This window comes from Balaenoptera borealis (assembly GCF_965194805.1).
Source record: "Balaenoptera borealis genome assembly, chromosome: 15".
Lineage (NCBI taxonomy): Eukaryota > Metazoa > Chordata > Mammalia > Artiodactyla > Balaenopteridae > Balaenoptera > Balaenoptera borealis.
In genome coordinates, this window is record NC_138871.1 from 14,723,807 (window position 1) to 14,741,571 (window position 17,765).

At 54.9% G+C, this 17,765-nt stretch overlaps 1 protein-coding gene across 3 annotated transcripts; it reads left to right on the top strand.

Annotated features, from left to right (window-relative positions):
• The first annotated feature begins 465 nt into the window (after positions 1–465).
• On the top strand, positions 466–15,628 carry CAPG (capping actin protein, gelsolin like). 3 transcript variants are annotated; one of them, XM_082357247.1, is made up of 11 exons: positions 466–535; positions 1,369–1,420; positions 8,759–8,794; positions 8,957–9,129; positions 9,235–9,389; positions 9,580–9,747; positions 11,518–11,667; positions 12,014–12,106; positions 12,602–12,734; positions 14,758–14,846; positions 15,437–15,628. In XM_082357247.1, the coding sequence occupies exons 3-11, from the start codon at positions 8,772–8,774 to the stop codon at positions 15,500–15,502; spliced, it is 1,050 nt and encodes a 349-aa protein (XP_082213373.1). In that variant the 5' UTR covers positions 466–535; positions 1,369–1,420; positions 8,759–8,771; the 3' UTR covers positions 15,503–15,628. The 3 variants fall into 3 exon arrangements, with proteins under 3 accessions (XP_082213373.1, XP_082213374.1, XP_082213375.1); XM_082357248.1 differs by having other exon boundaries at positions 476–673; positions 1,365–1,420; XM_082357249.1 differs by lacking the exons at positions 466–535; positions 1,369–1,420 and adding an exon at positions 2,631–2,687.
• The last annotated feature ends 2,137 nt before the right edge of the window (positions 15,629–17,765 follow it).

Sequence of the window (17,765 nt, forward strand, 5' to 3'; positions counted from 1 at the left end):
GAACTAGCAGTGTGACCCTGGACAAGTTACCTACCCTCTCTGAGCCTCTGGGAGACTTCATCTATTAAGCGGCATAATGACAAATAGTTGTGAAGACTGAACGAGGTCACGTTTAAAGCACTGAGTACATAGTAGGCACTCAAGGGAGAGTAGCTGTTACAGCTTAATCCAGGCCAAAAATCTAACAGTTGAGTGGGTTGTGAACACTGCCTTGCTCTCACCAAGTTTTCCGCAGAGTTCTGTTGTTAGTTTCCCCAATACCCGCCCCACTTCTAGGTTCGTTTCAGAGCCGAGTCTCCCCCATGGCTGGGGGGTGGGGGGGAAGGGCGGGGGGGTGCGGAGGAGACGACTATTGCGAGGGGCGGGCTCAGCAGCGCCCCCAGCCAGCTCAGGCCCCTCCCTCTGATTCACTCGGGGCGTCTTTTAGCCGGTCACGTCGGGGGCGGGAGCGGGGAGGGGAAGGGAGGGGAGGGGAGGGGAGGGGAGGGCGGCAGAGACAGTGGCCGGAGCAAGGCAGCAGGGCGCAGGCAGGCAAGTAGCGCTTGGGGTCTGACCACCCGGCGCCCGGGCTCCCCCTGAAGGGGTCGGAGGGGCTCAGCTGGTCGCGGGCCCCCTCCTCTGCGCGCCCGGCTCCCCCTTCTTCTCCTAGGGGCACAGCCACGTGTCTAGTCAGGTCTCCTCGTTTCCCGTAAGGAGGGGCGGGAGGGGGTGAGTCAGTGCTAAAGAAATGCTTTATTTTCCTCCATTTGGGACAAATTGAGCATACCTGCTGGGGAGACCGGAGAGGGAGGAAAAATGAGTCTGTTAAAAAACAACTTTTAGAGTCTGGTTACCAGATACTGTGATTAATAACGTTAGTTATTGTTAGAGTTCCAAGGCTCTAGAGAGTCCTAGACTCTTTTAACTGACCTGCTCTTTTGTTTCGCTGTACGTTCGCAAACGTCTCCCCCCCCCCACCCCGCACCCACCCCGTGGTGATGGGGCCACCTTTTTAGCCAGGTGAGGGTCCAGTGTGGAGAGAGAGCAGTGACTCCCATTCATCCTTGTGCCCTTGCTTGTGCCCTGCAGAGTCCAGAGCCCTAGAGCCACCCGGTTTTGCACCAGTGCAGACCAGCGTCGACGAACCTCGCTGGGGCCGGGTGGGGGGCAGGGCGAGGAGAGGTGACCTGGGGTTTAACTTTCCATCCCTCTGCTAAACCGTGAAGGGAGAGGGAAGGGGCATTGCTTCGGGAGGTGCTGGGGTCCCATGGTAAATTCTGTGTTGGCAAGAGAAAGCCATCTAGGTTTATTGAGCGTCTATAATTTGCTCATTAATTATACCATTTCATTTAATCTTCACTTTTGTCTTCATGCCCCTTTTACAGGTAGGGCACAGGGAGGCTCCAGGAAGTTAAGTCACTTGCAGGAGGAAGCAGAGCCAGTAAGTAGCCAAACTGTCCAACTCTTCCCATTCTATCACGTTATCTGCCCAGCCTCTGGCTCTCGTGAGGACAAGACCCTCTTTTTAAGGCCATGGAGACACTCAGGTGCCAGCTAGCGTTTGTGTTCTTTGAAGAAGACACTCAACTTATCTTGTTCTGGTCCAGAAATTCTAACACATGCATTGATTCGCTTCCACTGCTGCCCCCTGGGTGGGGCCTGACCCTGAAGGCTGAGCCTTATCTCTTAACTAGCCTGTTGATCAACCCTGGGTCAGGCCTGGCCTGTGTCCAGGACAGGTGGACCAGAGTTCTGGACTCCGCTGCATCCTCTTGCACGGATTCAGGAGGGCGTGGAAGCTTCCCTTGCTCTGTCTCCTGCTCCCTGTGTGATCACAGGCAAGTCACTTGTGCTCTCAGGGCCTTCGTATCCTCCTCTGGAAAGCGGACAAGCGAGTTGGACCAGTCTAGCTCCAGGGCCTTTTGATGTGATGGAGGCAAGATGGCCCCTGGGTTGAGCCAGAACCATGCTTATTTTTATTGCTGTCCCTCAGAGCACCCTGGGCCGAGACTGTGTGACAGTCAACATCTGGTGAATGAGAAGCTGAGCAAGGGTAGATCTGAGGGGCATCCAGCATGCAGGACACAGCAAAGAATGTTTTCCCGGCCTCAGCCACTCCCTGGGAACTGAGCTTTAACAACAGCAACAAAAAAATCAAATGTATGCATTCAGGCAAGGAGAAAGGCAAGTCGAGAAGGAGGAAAAAGTGGTGCAGAGCCAGTGACCCCACCCAGGAAATGTGACTAACCCAGCAGAGGCTGGGGCCAGGCAGACAGACGTGCCTGCCTCAGTCTGGTGAGTGGGGAACAACATAGGCAGTCTTGGCTTTCCTGTGGTTTCCCTCACAGGTCCCAGACTCAGAGCTGCCAGCCCTGGCTTGCAGCCGGCGGAGGCCACTGTGACGGGGCTCCGAGCTGGCGTGGGCCGCCACCTCCCTATGGGGGTCTCTGAGGAGCCAGCCTGGCCGCACTCCCTGCCAGCCCCCAATGTCGATCTCCTCCGTCGGGGACTGCCTGCCCGCCCGGCACCGTCTACCCTTTCCCTCGGCACCAGCTGGGGAAGGATCCCAGGGGTGGGGCCGATGGGTGGGAATATCAGAAGATAGCAGAGGGAAGGGAGAGGCCGTGGGGGTGGGGTGGGGTGGGGCTGGCTGGAAGGAAGCAGAGCCTGAAAAGCAGAAGTGGGAGGAAGCAGAGCTGCACGGAGAGGTGAAAGTGGAGGGAGGCTGAGGGAGGATCGGCGTGGGATGGGCTGGCCGGGACCCTCTTAGGTGGGCAGGCGAGGGCAGAAACAGAGGCTCATGTTTCTGGAAGCCGCTTTGTCCAGGACTGGTGTGCCCCACCTGCTGTCCTTTCCAGTCACTGGAGCCTCAGCTGCCCGGGCAACGGGTGGATTGGGCTCACCATACGGATAAGGAACTCCTGGGCCGGGGCTTGTCCTGGCTTGTGGAGAAGTGGTGCCCAACCTCCTGACAGAGGCCACCACACTGAGTGACCGGACACCTGAAGGCCCTCAGACAGCCCGGAGGTGCATTCAGATTTGAGGACACTTGTTCCTAAGACAGGATGGTGGCGTGATGGTAGATAGGTGGGCTGGAATGGCTGGGGGCAGGTGGGCAGGCCTCGCATTTGAATTTAAACTGTGTGGCACGGTCCATTTTTTTTTCTGACCGGGATCGAAGCCGTGCCCCGTGCAGTGGAAGCGTGGAGTCTTAACCACTGGTGGCACGGTCCATTATTTTGCAAATTCAAGAAGACCCCAGCCCACGGTCCAGCCAGCTGCCTGGGGTAGGGTGGGGGTGGGTGAGGGAGGCGAAGGTGGAGCCAGGAAAAGGTAGGAGTCTTGCTTGGTGTCAAGGGAGAGAGCACTGGCTGAGGAGTTTCCAGGCGAGGCCTCTGGGCCCAGCAGCTCCTGCAGATGTCCAGGGTGCAGGCTGGGAGGAGCTGGTGTCATTTCTAGTGCTGACACTCGCCCCTTACTCTTTCTAGGGGAGGAGGGTAGGGGCTGTTGCATTTCACACCTAAGGGCAAACCGGGACTGTGCGGTGAAGGGACCTGTTGGGCATCAGTGGACTCGGGATCTGAGGAGGGCACAGATAGCGGGGAGGACCTGTCATTCTGACAGCTGGCAAGCACTGCCGCAAAGGTCTGCGTAACTGACCCCCCACTTCACAGTGTGTCCTCAAAGGCCGGCTCCTTCCTGAGTCGGGCGGGACCTTGGGACAGCCTGCAGGGCAAACATCCTGCCCCTACCCATAGCCTCTGCTTTGTGCCTCCAGGGCTGCTCCTGCCTGTTGATTTCCTGTGCTATCTCTTTTTTTTTTTTTTAATTTATTTATTTATATTTATTATTTTTTTGGCTGCGTTGGATCTTCGTTGCTGCGTGCGGGGTTTCTCTAGTTGTGGCGAGCAGGGGCTACTCTTCGTTGCGGTGCGCGGGCTTCTCATTGCAGTGGCTTCTCTTGTTGTGGAGCACGGGCTCTAGGCGCGCAGGCTTCAGTAGTTGTGGCACGTGGGCTCAGTAGTTGTGGCTCGCAGGCTCTAGAGCTCAGGCTCAGTAGTTGTGGTGCATGGGCTTAGTGGCTCCGCGGCATGTGGGATCCTCCCGGACCAGGGCTCGAACCCGTATCCCCTGCATTGGCAGGCGGATTCTTAACCACTGCGCCACCAGGGAAGCCCTCCTGTGCTACCTCTTAGGCTCCATCTGGTCTAATAATTGGAGAAAGTCCAGTTAATCAAATACATTCTCTGAGTGCCTGCAGGGTGCCAGGCACAGTGTGAGGTTCCAGCTCGATCCAAAGAGGCAAAATATGGCTCCCCCTCAAAAGGCCTTATAGTCTAGTGGGGGAGATGGCCAGGCCCATAACGCAGCACACTGTGGCAGAGTGGGAAAAAGTAAAGGCTTTAACATAAGAGGTACAGAAGCAGCTGCCTTTTGAGGTGGTGAGTTCCCCATCACTGGAAGTGTTCGAGAAGAGGATGGTGAGGGATGTAGGGATTTCTGCACCGTGCGTGTTTAGGTGCATGTTAGGAGGCAGATGTGGAGTAGGATTAACTAAGTATTAAGGCTCCTTCTAATGCCAACATCTGTGATTCTGTGACATTCCCCACGTAGGGGAAGTTTGTCTGCGGTCCCTTGCATGTGATGGCTTCCTGCTTCACCACCCCCATCAGCTAGACCTTGAGACTCGCATGGGTTGTTCTTTATTTCTGTGTCCCTCCGCCCTCATTTTGCCCAGTGCCAAGCTCCCAGTATAGACCCTGAATGGAATTGAATAGACCCTGTTGTGGGCTGCTTAAGGAATGCAGGAGTACCGGGCATGTCCCCTGCTCTGGTTGAGCTGTCAGGTCATGCTCCAAGACAGCCTGTAAGCAGGAAATGAAGGGTGTGCTCCTAGGTGAGAGGGCTGGGAGAACTCCCAGAGAAGGCCGAGGCCACCCAGTGTCCTAGAAGCCTCTTCAGATGGCTGCGGCTTGAAATGGGCCCGGAGGGGTGGTGGGGCTTGGATGGACGTGAGGTGGAGGTTCACACTGAGGAAGCTGAGGAGCTGCGGGCTTGGGCAGAGGAGCTGGAGGGCGAGGAGTGACAGGCCAATGGCAGTGGGCGCTTGCGGGGGAGAGCTGTGAGCAGGAGGCTGGCGGGCAGCTTTAGAGTCATCTGGAACTTCTCCAACACTGACATCCGGGCTCCACCCTGGAGAGTCTGGTTTTTATTTTTAAAGAATCAATTGTATTTATTTATTTATTTTTGGCTGCGTTGGGTCTTCGTTGCTGCGCGCGGGCTTTTCTCTAGTTGCGGCGAGCGGGGGCCGCTCTTTGCTGCGGTGCGTGGGCTTCTCACTGCGGTGGCTTCTCTTGTTGCGAAGCACGGGCTCTAGGCACACAGGCTTCAATAGTTGTGGCACGCGGGCTCAGTAGTTGTGGCACACGGGCTTAGTTTCTCCGCGGCATGTGGGATCTTCCCGGACCAGGGCTCAAACCTGTGTCCCCTGCATTGGCAGGCGGATTCTTAACCACTGCACCACCAGGGAAGTCCCTAGAGTCTGGTTTTAACTGGCCTTGGCATTGGGATTTTTTTAAAGCCCCCAGGTGACTCTGATATGCAGGCAGGTGTGAGATGCTGTTCTGGACAGAGTTAACTGGCAGCATAAGAACCACCTAGAACATAGTTCAAGATGCAGATGCCCATCCTCACTCCAGATCCGTGGAATCAAACTCTTCAGGCCTGGGCCTCGATGTTTTTATAAGATCCCAAGGTAATTCTAACCGGCGGCCGGGCTGGAAAGCCAAAGTGATGAGGGCCAGGCAGGCCAACCCCCCTCACCAAAACACCGCAGTGGTTCTCGGAGGCCTGTAGCCCCACAAGTGGGCTGCCTGCTTTTGAGTTATGTCCTGAGCTCTCAGGTCAGGACACAGAACAAAAAATTATGGGAATCCCCTGGCAGTCCAGTGGTTAGGATGCCACGCTACCACTGCAGGGGTGCGGGTTCGATCGGTGGATGGGTAACTAAGGTCCTGCATGCCGTGTGACACGGCCAAAAAAAAAAAAAAATTAGACAGCTCACAGTTGGCCCACTTGTTCACGCCATCTCTGTCCACGAACTCTCCCCACCGGCTCGGTCTCGGGGGTGGCCACCTCACCACTTCGGGCCTGAGTCGCAGGCTGAGCTGTCCGTTACAAGGGATGTGGGCACAGCATGGGACCCTGTGTGAGATGGAGAACCGTTAAAGCTTCCCTCCCCCAAACCTCCCCCTCACTGCCTCCCCTCTACCTTGGGGAAGTGTGGTTCCAAAAAATGCCTTCAGCTATGTTTTAAGTTAGGAAGGAAAAGGAAAGTCATTTTCACCTGGTATTTTACACCCATGGCCACTGCTCCTGTTTCCCCCTCTGTTTGCTACTCAGACTCAACATCCTCTGCTCTCCCGTCCATCCCCCAAAGATTGCCCTTTGCCCTTCCTGCTTCCCCAGCCCCCAAGAGTCTCCTCAGGGTGCCTTTTAACCCCGAAGTTCCCCAGGTCCTTCCCTTGCACCGCTGGGGCTCCCTGTTAGCTGCATAGCATGAACTAGGTGGCAGTGCTTGCTGGTGTGGGCTCTGCATTTTCAGCCAAAGAAAGAAACCCTCTAGTCATGGGAACACAGGAAAGAGAGTGAGTGAAGCTACAGCTACTACACTTGTGAAATTTTTTAAACGATAGTATTTTTTTAAAATGCTTGCCTTTAGCACTTTTTTTTTCCCTAAATAACTTTTGTCCAAAAAAGGTTGCTCTTACTGACCTACAGAATAAAGATGATATTCATCATCCTGGCATTTGAGGGGAGCTGGGCATACAGAAGTGCTACCTGAGACACAGACGTAGAGAACAAACATATGGACACCAAGGGGGAAGGGGGGGGGTGGGATGAATTGGGAGATTGGGATTGACATATATACACTATTGATGCTATGTATAAAATACATAACTAATGAGAACCTACTGTATAGCACAGGGAACTCTACTCAGTGCTCTGTGGTAACGTAAATGGGAAGGAAATCCAAGAAAGAGGGGATATATGTATACGAATAGCTGATTCACTTTGCTGTACAGTAGTTACTAACACAACATTATAAAGCAACTATATGCCAGTACAAATTAATTAAAAAAAAAAAAAAGTGATAGCTGATGCCTGGGACTGGGGGAAATTCCCTAGGGAGGGAGTTAAGTATTAGAGAAGGCACTAAGTCTAATGTTAGCTGTAGGTTTTTTTGTTTTTCTGAGATTTTTTTGTTTGCTTTTGGTAGATGCCTTTTATCAGGTTAAGGAAGTTCCCTTCTATTCCTAGTTTGCTAAAAGCTTTTTTTTTTTAAATCAAAAATGGATATCGAATTTTTCTAAATAATTTTCTGTATCTATTGAGATGATTTTATGTTTGTTTATATGGCTTGTTAATAGGGTGGATTACATTGATTTTCATATGTTAAACCAACTTTGCATTCCTGGAGTAAACCCTATTTAGTCATGATGTTTTATCTTTTTATATATTTCTGAACTCCATATGCTAAAATTTTGTTAATATTTTTTTCCTGTGTTCATGAGGGATCTTGGTCTAATTTTCTTTTCTATAATGTATTTATCTGGTTTTGTTATATCAGGAGAATGGTGGCAGCATGGGATGAGTTGGGAAGTGCTCTCTTGTTTTCTAGAAGAGTTTGTGTAGAATTGGTATTATGCCTTCCTTAAGTTTTTTTTTTAATTAATTAATTAATTAATTAATTTTATTTTTGGCTGTGTTGGGTCTTCGTTTCTGTGCGAGGGCTTTCTCTAGTTGCGGCGAACGGGGGCCACTCTTCATCGCGGTGCGCGGGCCTCTCACTATTGCGGCCTCTCTTGTTGCGGAGCACAGGCTCCAGACGCGCAGGCTCAGTAGTTGTGGCTCACGGGCCCAGTTGCTCCGCGGCATGTGGGATCTTCCCAGACCAGGGCTCGAACCCGTGTCCCCTGCATTGGCAGGCGGATTCTCAACCACTGCACCACCAGGGAAGCCCCTTCCTTAAGTTTTTGGTAGAATTTATCTGGACTTGGAATTTTTTTTGGGACGGGGGAGTTTTTAAGTACAATTTCAATTTCTTTAATAGATATTAGAACTCTTCAGGTAATCTATTTCTTCTTGAGTGAACTTGCATAATTTGTGTTCTTCAAGCACTTTGCCCATTTCGTGTAAATTGTTAAATGTATTGGCATAAAGTTTGTAATATTCTCTTTATCCTTTTAATACTTGTAGAATCTGTAGTGGTGGTCATCTCTTTTGTTTCTATATTGGAAATTTGAGTCTTTTCTTAATCAGTTTGTCTAAAGGGTCATCAATTTTATTGATTTGTCCAAAAACCAGCTTCATTGATTTTCTCTATTGTTTTGGTTTTTGGTTTATTGATTTTAAGTCATTGACTTTAGACTTTTCAAATATAAGCAGTTATTGCTTAGAGAGATGTATCCCAGCCTCATGCAATGCCCAGAGTTAGGAGTCTGGAAGCAGAAGAGGTCACAGCAAGGGGAAGACACCGGCCCAGGGCCAGAGACTCCTAGTCGTTTTCACTAGTCACTGTGTGATTTGGGACTTAGACTCTCTGAGCCTGAGTTTCTTTGCCTGCGTAATGGAGCCAGGGATAATCTCCTCTTGAGCTCTTGGAGATGAATTAGTTGAGTATGAAAGCACTTGGCCACCCGGAAGGACCTCCCCAGACCAGTGTGAAGGCTGGTTGTCATGACATTTGTAATAAGAATGGCTTCTTGTGTCTTTCCAGATCCGGAGACATCATGTACTCACCCATCCCCCAGAGGTAGGCTATGCACCCCGTTCCCTTCACCCCTCCCCTCTTCTCTTCCAAGGGCTGCCCCTCCTCACCCCCACACCACAGTCCCCAGGCCTGCCCAGGTCTCTCTGCTTGTCTCCTCCACCACTTGTGGGCTCCGGCCACCACCAACCCTCCCCCCTCCCGCAGTGGCTCTCCGTTCCCAGCCTCGGTGCAGGATCCCGGCCTGCACATATGGCGGGTGGAGAAGCTGAAGCCGGTGCCCGTGGCCCCTGAGAACCAGGGCATCTTCTTCTCGGGAGACTCCTACCTAGTGCTGCACAATGGCCTGGAAGAGCTCTCCGACCTGCACCTGTGGATAGGTAAGTAAAGCGGCTGGGAGGACTGGTGGGGGGAGTGGCCCGGGCAGGGGTCGGGGCTGGCAAGGGTCTCACGGGCCGTGCCCTGCCACCTCCCACTCGCCCCAGGCCAGCAGTCGTCCCGGGATGAGCAGGGGGCCTGCGCCGTGCTGGCCGTGCACCTCAACACCCTGCTTGGGGAGCGGCCTGTGCAGCACCGAGAAGTACAGGGCAATGAGTCCGACCTCTTCATGAGCTACTTCCCACGTGGCCTTAAGTACCAGGTCAGAGCCCACCTCCCGTACCCCAACCCGCGGCTGCTCTCAGAGTCGGGACCCCTTCCAGCTGGTCCTTACCCTGCAAAAGTCGCAGGCCCACACGGGGCTGGGTCCTCCCCACCTTTCTGCCTGCCTCCCAGTGGGATGGGGTGTGGAGCGCTCGGGCCTCCATTCAGGCTGGCCATCTGGGCTGTAGGAAGGCGGCGTGGAGTCAGCATTTCACAGGCGCTCCCCATTGGCCACCCCGGCTGCCATCAAGAAACTCTACCAGGTGAAGGGCAAGAAGAATATCCGTGCCACCGAGCGGGCGCTGAGCTGGGACAGCTTCAACACAGGGGACTGCTTCATCCTGGACCTGGGCCAGGTGGGTAGGCAGGGTTGACTGAGCACCCACCTGTGTTGACACCGTGTGTGTGTGTGTGTGTGTGTGTGTTTGTGTGTGTGTGTGTTTTGGCCGTGTCTTGAGGCTTCTGGGATCTTAGTTCCCCAACCAGGATTGAACCCGGGGCCACAGCAGTGAAAGCGCTGAGTCCTAACCACTGGACTGCCAGGGAACTCCCTGGCATTGTGTTTTTTTTTTTTTTAATACTATTTTATTTTATTTTATTTATTTATTTATGACTGTGTTGGGTCTTCGTTTCTGTGCGAGGGCTTTCTCTAGCTGCAGCGAGCGGGGGCCACTCTTCATCGCGGTGCGCGGGCCTCTCACTATCGCGGTCTCTCTCGTTGCGGAGCACAGGCTCCAGACGCGCAGGCTCAGTAGTTGTGGCTCATGGGCCTAGTTGCTCCGCGGCATGTGGGATCTTCCCAGACCAGGGCTCGAACCCGTGTCCCCTGCATTGGCAGGCCGATTCTCAACCACTGCGCCACCAGGAAAGCCCCCTGGCATTGTGTTTTAAAAGGTCAGGGACCAGGAGGCCAGGGCAAAGGGAGAGGGGCTGAGAAGCTCTAAACCCATTCCAAGTGGGGTCGCTGCAGCCATTACAAGGCATCCCTGTATTTCTTAGGACAGAAACCTCCCTCTGCTGTCTGGCCATTGCCTCTAACACTGGAGCCTACTCTCTCCTTCTCCTGGAGCCTTTGTAGCTCCGAGTTAAGCCGCCTCCCAGCCCATGCGTTAATCACTTCACTCATCCCTTCCCTCCGTGAATCTATGTGCCTGCTCTGAGCCAGCACGGGGACCACAAATTGCTCACCCAGGGCAGGCAGCCAAGACGGGCCTGTCACTGGCTGTAACCCACGGCAGGAGGTGATGAGGGCCCTCTTAGGGGCAGTGGCCTGTGCTGGGGGAGCTGGGGGCAGGGAGAGGCCTTCTAGCCCAAGCCCAAGCCATTGTCCCAGGGAGGCGCCATTTGACTGGACCCTCACGGAGGGGAAATGCCGTTCCAGGCGAAGATGATGGGTAAGCCGAGGCACTGAGACAGATAAGGGTGCAGACATGCATGTCGACAGCAGGGAAGGATGTAGCCTGACCGGGACCCAGGGTGGGAACAGGAGCGGTGGGAGTGGAAATGGCTAAGGAGCTGAGATCCAGGGCAGGAGGAGATTGATTCTCTGAGGGTCTGGACCGCATCTGTCGTGCTAAAGATTTGGGGCCGGAAGAGCAACCCAGATGCTGTTTGGAAGGAGGACTGGAAGTAGTGAGGTGGAGGCAGGGGACCCGCTCAGGAGGGCTGATGAGGGCCGTGCCCGGCGGGGGTGCAGAGGTGTGTGAGATACTGGGCCCAGGGATGTCATTCACCCATTCATTCATTCAATAACTATTTATTCTGGGCCTAACGATGTGCCCATTTCTGTTTTGGCACTGGGCCTACAGCAGTGGGCCAAGCCAAGCCAAACAAAACAAAACACTCATGCCCTAAGGAGGCTTACTTTCTAGTCAGGGAAGATAGATTATAAACAAGATAAAGATGTTTCAATATATGACACAAGTAATGTGGAGAAAGATTGGGATGCGGGGGCAGAGAATCGCTCTTGCGAAAGACTGTCATTCCCGTCCCCAGAGAGGCCTTGGTTCCCCTCTGCCTTCTTGATTGTCTTTGATCGTCTTGCCTCAGAGGGCAGTTCTGCGGACCCTGTGAAGGGCAGGATGCAGGCTGTCGGCTCTAACCCGCGCCTCCCCACCTCCCTCCAGAACATCTTCACCTGGTGTGGTGCAAAGTCCAACATCCTGGAGCGAAACAAGGCGCGGGACCTGGCGCTGGCCATTCGGGACAGCGAGCGCCAGGGCAAGGCCCGGGTGGAGATTGTCACCGATGGGGAGGAGCCTGCCGACATGATCCAGGTGGAGAGCTGTGGGGAGGGTAGCTCTGCTTGGAAGCCCCTGAGAGAGGCAGTGATCAGCTGGGGGCACGAGGGCGACGGGTGGAGGGCTGTGAGGGCATCTGCGGTGCTGCTCAGGGCTTGGCTAACTCATCGGGTGCCTTGGTGGGATTCAGAGTCAAGTACCCCTCGGGACGGAGGGGCTGGTGGCCGGGCAGGAGGACCTAGCCCTCCCCACCTGTGCCCGGCGCCCTTGTGCAGACAGAGTTTGTCCCACTGGGGCGGTGGCCCTGGGTGTGATGGGCTGGGAAGGTCCAGGCTGAGTGCCCAGGAATCCCTGGAAACGTGGCCCGCCCTGACCCCTGCAGGTCCTGGGCCCCAAGCCCGCTCTGAAGGAGGGCGACCCTGAGGAAGACCTCACAGCTGACCGGACAAACGCCCAGGCTGCGGCTCTGTATAAGGTGGGCGCCCCAGGCCTGCCCTAGGACCAGGCGGGGTACGAGCGTGGTGCTTGTGGGGCTGAAAGGAGAGGAGAAAGCAGTGGGAGGTTGGGCCGGCCACCGGGGTGGTTTTTCCAGGGCTTGGAGTGAGGGTAGGATGGGAAGTGAACGGATGTTGGAGGAGATGAATGCCACTTCGCTTCCGGCCCATTCTTGGAGAAGGTTTGAAACAAGCCCACGCTGAGCTTTACTTTGTGGAATTCTTTACCTTCACTCGTTAATTTGGAGTCTACTTAATTTCCATGGATTCTGGGGCTCTGTGAGGCGGTGATTGAGCCTGAAGTAGGGCTGGGGGTCGCCCAGGATTTGCCTGTCGTGCTCCCTCCACCTCCGGTCTGCTGCTTGGCCTGGGGCGGTGGGAGGTGCCGCAGCTGGAGAGGCAGCTGCTCCTCGGTGGAGATTAGGGCTTTGTGCTGCGGGGAGGAGGGTGACACGGTACTGCCCATCCTCCCCCAGGTCTCTGATGCCACTGGACAGATGAGCCTGACCAAGGTGGCCGACTCCAGCCCCTTTGCCCCCGAGATGCTGATACCCGACGACTGCTTTGTGCTGGACAACGGGCTCTGCAGCAAGATCTACATCTGGAAGGGTACGTGTGGCTTCTGCACCCCAGCCTGAGACCCCTGCAGCCACTCTGACCGGGCAAGGCTTCCCGCGGGAGGGCTCGGCCGACCCAGAGACGGCTGACTCAGGGAGCCTCCGCGGCTGTGGGTTTTCTCAGGGTTTCCTGTGCCCAGCCCGTTAATTCCAGGCAAGGGCTCTGCACCTTTAGTCTGCCTCCGAATCACCCGAGGGCCTGTTAACACCCATAGCTGGACCCCACCCCTGAGATTCTGATTCACGAGGTCTGGACCAGAGCCTGAGAATCTGCACATCTAACCAGTTCCCAGGCCTTGCTGCTGGCCCAGGGCCTGCGTGTTAGGGCCACTGTCACAGAGCTGTCCTAGGCCTTTGACCGCTGGGACCCCTGATCCTGCCATTCTGCCTTGGGGTGTGAGAGATCGATCTTAGATATGAAATCCCACCTTATGCAGTGGGTAGCGAACTGGTAAAACTTGTTTTTCCAAGAGATTGGGTTGGCTGGGAATGAAACACTGTTGTGCGGAAGCCTGTTTGCTAGATCCAACTCTGAAAATGCAACAAAGCTCTGAGTCTCTGAGCGGTACCGGGAGCCTCCTTATTTCTCTGTGCTTGTCTTTTCTTGAACGTGTCTCACCTCCCCGCCCAGATTATAAACCTCTTGACAGCAGGAACCATATGGTCTCTAGTGTCCTGACGAGACAGCATGTGCTCAATAAAATATTTGTGGGGTCAACCAAGGCCAAGAGAAATTCCCAGCCAGGAGGATGGAGAAACGATAGGTGTTCTAACTTGGCAGCTACTAGGCAGTAACACTCCTGCCTCAGGGAAGGGCCAGGAGTGGCAAGCAGCAGGGCAGATTTCTAAGAAGTAAGGCAGTTGGGTGGGGGAGCATTGTGCTTCTGGGGCTGCCTTTTCCCTCCTGCCTCTGGGTACCTTCCCACAGAACCAATGGGGTGGGAGTGGTGCTCCCAGATGCCCACGGAAGTGTATTTAACCCCAAGCAAAGAACCAAGACACCGGGACTTCCCTGGTGGTCCACGGGCTAAGACTCCGCGCTCCCAATGCAGGGGACCCAGGTTCGCTCCCTGGTCAGGGAACTAGATCCCACACGCTGCAACTACAGAGCCTGCACGTGGCAACGAAGATATCCGGCGTAGCCAAATAAATGCATATTAAAAAAAAAAAAAAAGAACCAAGAAACCAGTGGAGAAGCAGGAAACTTGGGAGCTAGGAAGAGAAGTATTTTGTAATCACAAAGGAAGGATACAGCACATTAATTTCAGACACGTTGTCGCGAATTAGATTTTCATAGCCTGGCTGGAGAGCCAACCACAGTTCACAGCATTGTTTCCTAGGAAAAGCGCCTCCAGCTGGAGCGCAGTTTGGTTAAAGGGACTGCCTGCAGGCAGGAAGGGAGGACGCTGCTCTCCCTTTTTATCGGCTCTTAGTTGGCATAACTATTAGGCCGATGTTGGCATCTGGCTTTGTGGGAGTAAGATCACAGTCAATCACATCCTTTTTTTGGTCCAATTTCATTTTGCAAAAAAACAGTTGATAACAGTGCAGTTGACAGACTCAAAAGGCGAGGAGCCCTGGAGTGGGAGAGAGGGCCCTGAGAGTCTGATGCCAGGGAGACATTAGTTCTCCCTGAATATCCCTGGGGCCCTGGCCCGAGCAGAGGGCTTTGACGATTGGAGCGAGCAGAGGGCAGTTTTCATCTGGAGCTGCCAGGTTGGGAGGGGCTAACCTCCCACCTCCAAAGAGCCCCCTGAGTGTTCTTAGTGCCTCCTGCTCCATTTATTTTAAAAGGAGCCAGCTATTCTCTGAACCCCCTTAAGTCTCCTCGAGAGAAGTGGGATGTGGGCTAGAGAGGGTACCTTCTCTTTTACAAAATCTCCTCCTGGGAATTCACTGGCGGTCCAGTGGTTAGGATTCTGGGCTTTCACTGCTGGGGGAACTAAGATCCTGCAAGCCTCGCGGAGCGGCCAAGAAATAAAAAAAATTTTTAAAGTCTCCTCCCTATGATCCAGGGCGCAAAGCTAACGAGAAGGAACGGCAGGCGGCCCTGCAAGTGGCTGAGGACTTCATCGCCCGCATGCGGTACGCCCCAAACACTCAGGTGCGGAGCCTCCCTTCCCCCCAGCGCCCTCCCCCTCGGGCTCCTCCCTGGCCTCCTGCCTCTCAGACTGGACAAGAAGGGCGGGAAAGCCTGGGGCACAGTCAGAAGCAGTCAGGCCGCCCTCCCAGACCCACCCTGTGGGAAAGCGCTTGTCAATCCTTCCAAGTTTTACAATACATGTTATTTTCTAAGAGGATGTTTGGGCAGTGCTCCCCTGGGAGCCCAGCAAGTCGGGTGCGCCTCTGGGCAGCTTGTGCACCTCCTCTGGGCCGAGGTCCCTAGCTGGTTCTGCCCCTTCTCATCCCAGCACACGGCGACACCACAGGTCATCCTGAGGGGAGCTGATAAGGCTCATGTATAATTGGTGCATCTGTGAAACTGCACCTGAGTCCTTGAAGCAATCTGTTTTCTCAGCCCGCGTCCCTGTAATCTTTCTCGTCTCTTGGCTGATCTGGAGGAGCATCCCTGGCCTGGATGGCATATGGACTCGGGCCTGGTGCCCAGCACCCTCCTCCCTGGCTCCGGCCCTCCCCCGCAGAGGCAGAGGTGGCAACCTTGTGAGCCAGACTCCTCCCCTGCTCATCCCGCAGGTGGAGATTCTGCCCCAGGGCCGCGAGAGTCCCATCTTCAAGCAATTCTTCAAGGACTGGAAATGAGGGCGGGCGTCTCCCTGCCCCCACCTGCTGCCCGCTTGCTTCTCCTCCAGCTGCCTGGTCAGCGCCGAGAGGCCCCCGCGGATGATCAATAAAGGAGACCAGTGCTCTTCCTGCTCTCTGCCTGCATTGCCTGCCTTGGGCTAGTTCTTCCCGCCCCACCTAGTCACCTGGCTCCTCCTCATGCTGGGCGGAGTCGGACCCAGGGGACAATTCCACAACCCGTGAGAGGCCAGAGCTGGCTTTGCATGATGAGGCAGAGGGGCCAGGAGTCCCAGTGGGCCTGGCAGGCGCTGCTGTGAACCCAATAGGGAGGTGGCACAGGGCCAGGGCTCAGGATCACTTTCAGCCCGAGGTTCGGTTCAGTCTCACATTCCCGACTGGGAGAAGGTTGTGGCAGCGGGTATGGGATGCACCCCCATTCAAGCCAGTACTTCCTCAGGCGCCCCAATAACCCACTGCAGGGCAGCTTCCAAGTGATGTATGATCACCAAGCAAGAGCACGGCTCTACACCTCTGTGCGGGAGGCTGGCTTGGCACGTCGTTGCATCGGGTATTCGGCTGATGAGCTCAGGGCCACGTGGGGCCGTGGGAAAAGCACCAGGCTAGTGCCCGAGTGTCACGGGTTCTGGTTCTCACCTGCTTCTGTTTGAGCCTGGGCAAGTTGCTTTTCCTCATCTAGGCCCTAGTTCATTCTCTTGTGTAACGGGGTAGTGGCTGGAATAGCAAAGAGGCTAGGTAGCTAAAAAGGCAGAGAATGGAGTAGCCCCAAAGCAGTCCCACCCTGGGGGACATGACCTGGCGGGGGGATATGAGCAAGGCGGTAGCTGCGGGAGCCCAGACCAGAAGGACTGGAGTCCACGAGGCCTGGCAGGGTTGCAGCTGTCCTGAGCCACCCTCACCCCGGGCCCTCAGGGCTCTGTGGCTTCTGAGCTCTGACACGCTGGATCTTCCGTCCCAAACAGAAATTCTGATCAAGTTCATCTCAGTGATTTTTGTGCTAAGAAGCATAGAAAAATCAGCTCCCTGTGTGTCCCCCTGCTCTTTTCTCCACACAGAGATATCCCGGGAGTCCACTGGACAGCCTCTGCAAAGAGTGTGTGCCAGGGATGACTTTTAAAAGGGGAAAGAGTAAGGGTTTTACCAAATCCATGGTTCTGACCTTTTTAGGGCTGTGAAGCATTTTAAGTCTCTCATGAAACGCCTTGGAAGGCCTTTCCCAGGAAAAATGCACAGATTAAGATTTTTGCATCTACTTTCAGAGCATTTAGACGTCCCTCGCAACCAATCCATCAACAGAACTGCAGCTTAATCCCTGGACTGTTATTGCGAATGTTCCCAGGTCCAAAGTTGTATGGAGAGCATCCCACCAAGGGTGATGTGGGACAGGCTTCTGCAGAGGCCATTGGCCTCCCCTCCAGCTAGAGGCCCCCGAGTGCTGGTCCCTGCTGTGCTGTGGGCTGAGCACTCACGGTCAAGGTCTGCTGGCCTCAAGGTCTGAGCGAGGGAAAGAAATCTGCAGGAAAGGAACCATTGAACTTGACATTCCGAAGTGGAGGCTGGGCTGCGTTCTAACCCCACCAGGCCCAGTAATCTTGCTGCCATCTCTGCTGGTCAGCTAAGCACCCCGTCAGGATGAAGGAGGTGGACAGAGGATTAGTTCAGGTCAGAGACGACACAAGGCAAACAGCAGGGTCCATTACCAGCCCCACCCTTGAGGCGTCCTGCTGACAGGAGTCCCTTCCATACTTGGGTGGCCATATGTTGTCTCCACCTCTGTGATGGGCCTCCCCCTGCATGGGGCAGGCTTGGAGAGGCCTGCGGGGCTGGACAGTTGTCTTCCATGACTCTACTTGAGGGAGGTCAGAGGACGGGAGAGCAGCCTAGTGGGGCTCTCACCTGCCCCCCGCTCCCCAGCGCCAAAGCCCTGGAGGCCCTTTTGTGAGTCGAGCGACAACAGCCGGCTTCCCCAGAAGCAGATATAGGACAAACACCAGGCAACTCTAACAAGAGCCAGGGCCGCCTTGCCCACTGGTTACAGTGTGCAGAGTCTCCCGGCCTGTACGTGCAGCAGGGTGAGGCTGGACAGTGTATATGAACTTGGCGGGAGTGTGGCCAGGGCACAGCGACCTCTCCTGGGCCCATGACCAGCACCAGAGACAACCAGGACGTCACCCGGCCGAGTGCCTGGCTCTAAAGGGGACCCTGGGGTAACAGGGCCGCAGGGAGGCACAGAGCTTGTCTGGAAGGAGAACACTTGAGACTC

What these genes read in the sequence shown, in the direction of transcription:
- CAPG (XM_082357247.1), top strand. Translation starts at nt 8,772, where the DNA reads ATGTACTCACCCATCCCCCAGAG. An exon ending in CGACCTGCACCTGTGGATAG is followed by an intron (nt 9,130 to 9,234) that starts GTAAGTAAAGCG and finishes CACTCGCCCCAG; the next exon opens with GCCAGCAGTCGTCCCGGGAT. An exon ending in AGCCTGCCGACATGATCCAG is followed by an intron (nt 11,668 to 12,013) that starts GTGGAGAGCTGT and finishes TGACCCCTGCAG; the next exon opens with GTCCTGGGCCCCAAGCCCGC.